This window comes from Bombyx mori, chromosome 3 (genome assembly GCF_030269925.1).
Source record: "Bombyx mori chromosome 3, ASM3026992v2".
Classification (NCBI taxonomy): Eukaryota; Metazoa; Arthropoda; class Insecta; order Lepidoptera; family Bombycidae; genus Bombyx; species Bombyx mori.
In genome coordinates this window covers 7,189,681-7,194,742 of record NC_085109.1, presented here as the reverse complement: position 1 = coordinate 7,194,742, position 5,062 = coordinate 7,189,681, and the positions used below count along the sequence as shown (strand labels likewise).

At 35.6% G+C, this 5,062-nt stretch overlaps 1 protein-coding gene across 1 annotated transcript; it reads right to left on the bottom strand.

Annotated features, from left to right (window-relative positions):
* Positions 1-2,178: 2,178 nt before the first annotated feature.
* On the bottom strand, positions 2,179-4,311 carry LOC110386183 (uncharacterized). Its single transcript, XM_021351729.3, has 3 exons — positions 4,224-4,311; positions 3,384-3,677; positions 2,179-2,618 (listed from the first exon to the last, which is right to left on the bottom strand). The coding sequence occupies exons 1-3, from the start codon at positions 4,263-4,265 to the stop codon at positions 2,340-2,342; spliced, it is 615 nt and encodes a 204-aa protein (XP_021207404.1). The 5' UTR covers positions 4,266-4,311; the 3' UTR covers positions 2,179-2,339.
* Between the last annotated feature and the right edge of the window lie 751 nt (positions 4,312-5,062).

The following is a 5,062-nucleotide window of genomic DNA, read 5'->3' as shown; positions in this document are numbered from 1 at the left end:
ACATCAGCCCATTGAGTCTTTTTTTTGTGCTTAAATGGGTGGACGAGCTCACAGCCCACCTGGTGTTAAGTGGTTACTGGAGCCCAGTCATTTACAACGTAAATGTGCCACCCACCTTGAGATATAAGTTCTAATAATGTAAGTATAATAATAATATAAGTTCTAAGGTCTCAGTAGAGACCGTTCGTTCGAATCCCGCAGGCGCGTACCAATTTTTCTAATGAAGTACGTACTCAAAAAATGTTCACGATTGACTTCCACGGTGAAGGAATAACATCGTGTAATAAAGGGCCACTAGTAACACTTCCCTCTTACCACAAAAAAAAGTATATGTCTCCTCCACTCCATGAACTTAATGAATGAAGTCACGCTCCATTTGTTTTTCCTAGAGCCCATAGAAATCACAAAGTGAGACATAAAGTATAATACGCAATTGTTTGGTATAGTGTAGCGGCTGTCCCATCTACAAAACTGGACTGCTTTGCGGCTGAAATAGGGAGGGCGGTATTACATATCCTTACTTCGTAATTATAAACATTGCATTACGATGATTTAATATTAATTACATTTGTTATTCCGCCATGGTGATAGTCATTAGTGAGCATATGTTAAGTTCGTATTTTGTTAGAAAGGTTTGATGTTGTGTTTGTTGTACTTTAATCTGGTAAGCCTTGTGTCGTAAAACTTCTAAAAACTTGGAATTTTTCAATCCTACACCGATGTGTTTTGTTGAAAAAGGTTATACCACGAGGCCTTTTAGCTGGTATATTTTATCAAAAAATCGATATTCAAAGGCACGAAACAAATTAATTTTACACTTAAATGCACAATACATAGTTTTTATTAGCCAATTTACGTTATGGTAATTTACTGTAAAGCTGTGTGACACATCACAAGTAATTTTTCAATTTAAATTAATTTATTGGCTTCAGTAATTGTTATTGTTTACAAGGCTATTAAAATGTTGGGTACGTTTCAGTTATTAATTTGGTCTTTTTTTTCACCTACCTATGCTTATAACCTTGAGAGGCTATTTCAGTTTCACCCTAACGTGTGTAGGTGAGCTCACAGGGCTCAAACCGGAGTGTTACTAACACTGACCCTAGCAAGAGCAGTGCTTCGCAGAATCTACCACCGGATCGGAAACGCGACCCTCTGAGAAGATCCGGCGAGAAACTCAGTGGGCTGTGTCTATCGGTTAATTCGCTCGTCGAGCCCTTCGTTGCAAGCGACGGATTCGGCGAGGACGGTGACCGGTGCTTGTGGTACCAAAACATCGTTAATCGATCGGGAGGATCTGTAATGACGTCTTTACGGCGACGTAATTTCATAAGAGACAAGAGCATTGTTACGATGTTTTAGTTTTATTATTTAGGCAAGCAAACGATTAGCAATAGGTATATTATGGAATGTGGTCACTGCAATCCATAAAGGGTATCAATGCCAAAGCCAATGCCTGTTTACTATGACATGCTCACGTTATCCCTCTTTTGAAAAATGACATTAGCACTCTGAAAATCCTGTAGGCGGAGACCATTTCATGAATGCAGAATAACTATATTCAAGTCACAAATCAGTTGCCACCGGTAGAGCGTGATGTATCCATACGGATTGGTAGTGTCGTCTTATTTTAGAAACAAATCTCACGATTTGGTTTGGAGGATTCCCCCTCCTCATTCCTCTTTCTCCCTCCATATAGGCAGACCAACCGAACCTAACAAGACCTAACAAGTCCTTACGGTCAGTTCTGGATGAAGAGCAGACACGTTTCCATGCTATATTAAAAAGGGGTTGCAGTTAATTTTTTGTGTAGGAGCATACTGACCAAATCAGAGTGAATTGATACTAAGAGGATTGGCAGTCTGTTTAAATTGTTCCCGGTACCTATCGATATATTATATATATATCGATATATTATATATATATCGATGCCGGTACCCTATTAATAGCAATCTGCATATAGGGATATTAGTTAGTAAAGGCCCACCCTATCTGTAGACTATATTGCACATTCCAACATTAGTCCTCCTTCGGTCTCTCGTAGTGATGTAACCTTAATGGTATTTATATGTATCAACATATTCCTGTATGAACAAAGAAAAAGGAAGTAGCACGCGTCATTCTATAAATTTCAGTTGCCATCAGAGATCGTGATTTTCGTAAATAAAAACAGGCATACAAAATTTTATATATTATAATTTTAGTTTCGCAACATTATATGTATGAAACATAAATATCAATATTATTACATTCAAAAATAACTTTATTCGTGTTTCGATGAAAAATGAACCTAATATTTATTAGATCACTAACGAATCTATGGATCAAATAAAGAGTAGTTACGAAGTCATTGGAGTTGTGGTAGGAGAATTAGTTGTGTTAGGAGACACTGAAACAGTTTTATTTTCAACGGTGTTTGACGCAGAAGTAGTTTTTGCAGGAGAAAGAGTTGAATCCGTGTTGGTTGAAGAAGTGGTGTTTTTGCATTCATCGTTGGGCGTTAGAGAGCAGCGTCCTTTAAAGCAGTATGGAAGGACCGAGCTGCAGTGTTTAATGATGCCAACGTTTCCGGGTAGACAGATGATGGCTTCGTGACAGCTAGCACATGTTCCACCGGGCTGAAAATAATTTCAGTATATTATATTGATAAACCTTTGACGTGACGTTTTGCCGTGGCGTTATTTTAAGAAATAGATAGCTTATGAAGGAAACAAGGTCCAAATCTCTGTTTAAGTAATGACTGTACTCTTCTATAATTTTGTGGTCTGGAGCTAAAAGGGTACATTATTGTGTGAAATTCTAGTGCCAGCTTATTAAAAAAGTATCATATTTTTCTGTGTTAAAAGGGCGTTTATCAACAGTAATTCCATAGTTACTATCTAGAAAAGGTCAATGACGTGCGCGCTTTCATTCGTTTAGTTATTAATGGCTTATTGTTCTAATGCTTAACATTTAAAGTATTGATTATTTATATTGGACCTAATAGCACCATATCATAGAATTGTACAATCAATCAATCTGGACATATTAATTTTACATACCAAAAAGTAAAAAATCAAAGTCAATTATAGATAATGAAATATGAAGTTAGAAAAAACGCACGCATTCACACACGAAATGACCTCTGGGGTACCAGCAATCCCTCCAACCCAAATAAAAAAGCATTTATTTTTTGATGCCCTTGTAGGCCCACTTGATGGTTAGTGGTGACCATCGCTCAGGGACATCAGCAATGCCATGGACAGAGCCAAGCCGCTGCTTTTATGGTAGAAAGTTAACATGTTAACATTGGTTTCGGATTAAGTATGGACGATAATTTTGTGCTCCTTTTGGCTTCGGGAACTTTTTTGACACTTTGTGTAATTGTTGTGGTAGTTACTTACTTTTTTAATAAAGTCACATAGCATGATGTGACGTTTTAGGGGGGTTGATAATATTTTAGATACCCCAAGCCCCTCTGTTAATGGCCGTGTCAAAAATATTGGAGATCTTTTACGACGGATGGGAAATGGAAAATGCGGTGTTTTAAGATTATATTCATCGGATAATCCAAAACTTGAAACGTTGAAAAGAATTTGCGAGAAAAATGGTATACTGTTTCTGAACACTTCCATTAATTCAGTTAGGTTGTTTTCGGTTGTATTTGTATGTGGCACAGCGACTGCTGTTTTCATGACCTTGAAAAACATTTATTAATTTAAACAAAGTACAAACACAGTTTAAGCTTACAATTACAACAAAATTTGTGGATACGCTAAGTTTCTGTATAAATATTTTTGTCGTTCACAACATTAGAACAACGTTCATTAGGTCTGCACTAAAAATACTTAGAGTAGTAGCAACTAATAAATTAAGTAGATAATGAGTACAAATTTTTGTTTTAAAGTTAAGTAGTAGAGTAGTAGCAAATAGCTAATAGCAAATAGATAATATATATAGTAATCTTCTATTTTTTGTTTCGGTCGATCATTTGCCGTTGAGTTATGCTTAATTTAGATACAGTTTCTATTTCAGCTACAACTGTATCGGGCAGTCATTTTAGGAAAATCATTAAACTTTCGTAATTATTATAACCGCTTCATTTCAATTGTGTTTTTATATAGTTTTTTTCGTTGTAAAATCACTTATAAATATATTGAAATTTATTTTTCGTCATTCATAAATTACAAAAAACAGAATGCTAATAAATCGAAAGTGTTATAAAATATTTAAAATGTACTTACATAAATTAAAACAACCATTATCAAACTAAAGTGAGAATACATTTTGTAGGGTATTTAGTCGTGTGATTGAGAATCGACGATCGAATCGAATGGACTGATGTGTATCGACATGTTTATATATTATGGTGAAGCAGCAATCGACGTGTTTATGAATAATACTGTTGCTTAGGGACGTCACTAACTTGCTTTTTTTCTAGAAACGAATAGAAAAATAATCATCAAGTACATTACTTCAAATACAGGATTATACTGAAGGTTGTTTTTGTTTTTGGTTAAATAGAATAACGTCGCTCGATACTTTAAGGCACCACTTGAAGTATCAGGTAAAAAACTGTAGTCTAAGAGTAAAACAAAATTTGCATTTGCATGAAATCTAGTGTCACCGCGCCTAGTTCCACCGTGAAGCAGTAATGCATTTTGTTTTGTAGGATGGAACAGCCTTTGTATCACCATAAAACTGAGAATGAAAACTCATGCATTAAGGTAGGTGCGGGATTAAGTTTCTTTAATTAGGGATTAAGTTTAGTTCGTCTATCCATCGTAGCAATAAAAACCACACAAGTAAACCATAATAAAAACCACACAAGTAAGGACAGTAAAAATCGCAGTATAGGTATGGTGAAAATGATCATAAAAAATGACATAGCGATCTCGTGCGTAACAGACGGGGTCCCGTGTAGCTAGGTAGTAGTATGGTAGTCTCTCGTTTTTACTAAAAAAGAACTTAATGAAAGAACTAGTGTATTTAATAGACAGCTAGGAAAAGCTGAAAATGAAAATGAAAAATCGCACGAAAAGCCGCGATATCAAAAAAATCGATGTCTTTAAAATGTGGGTGT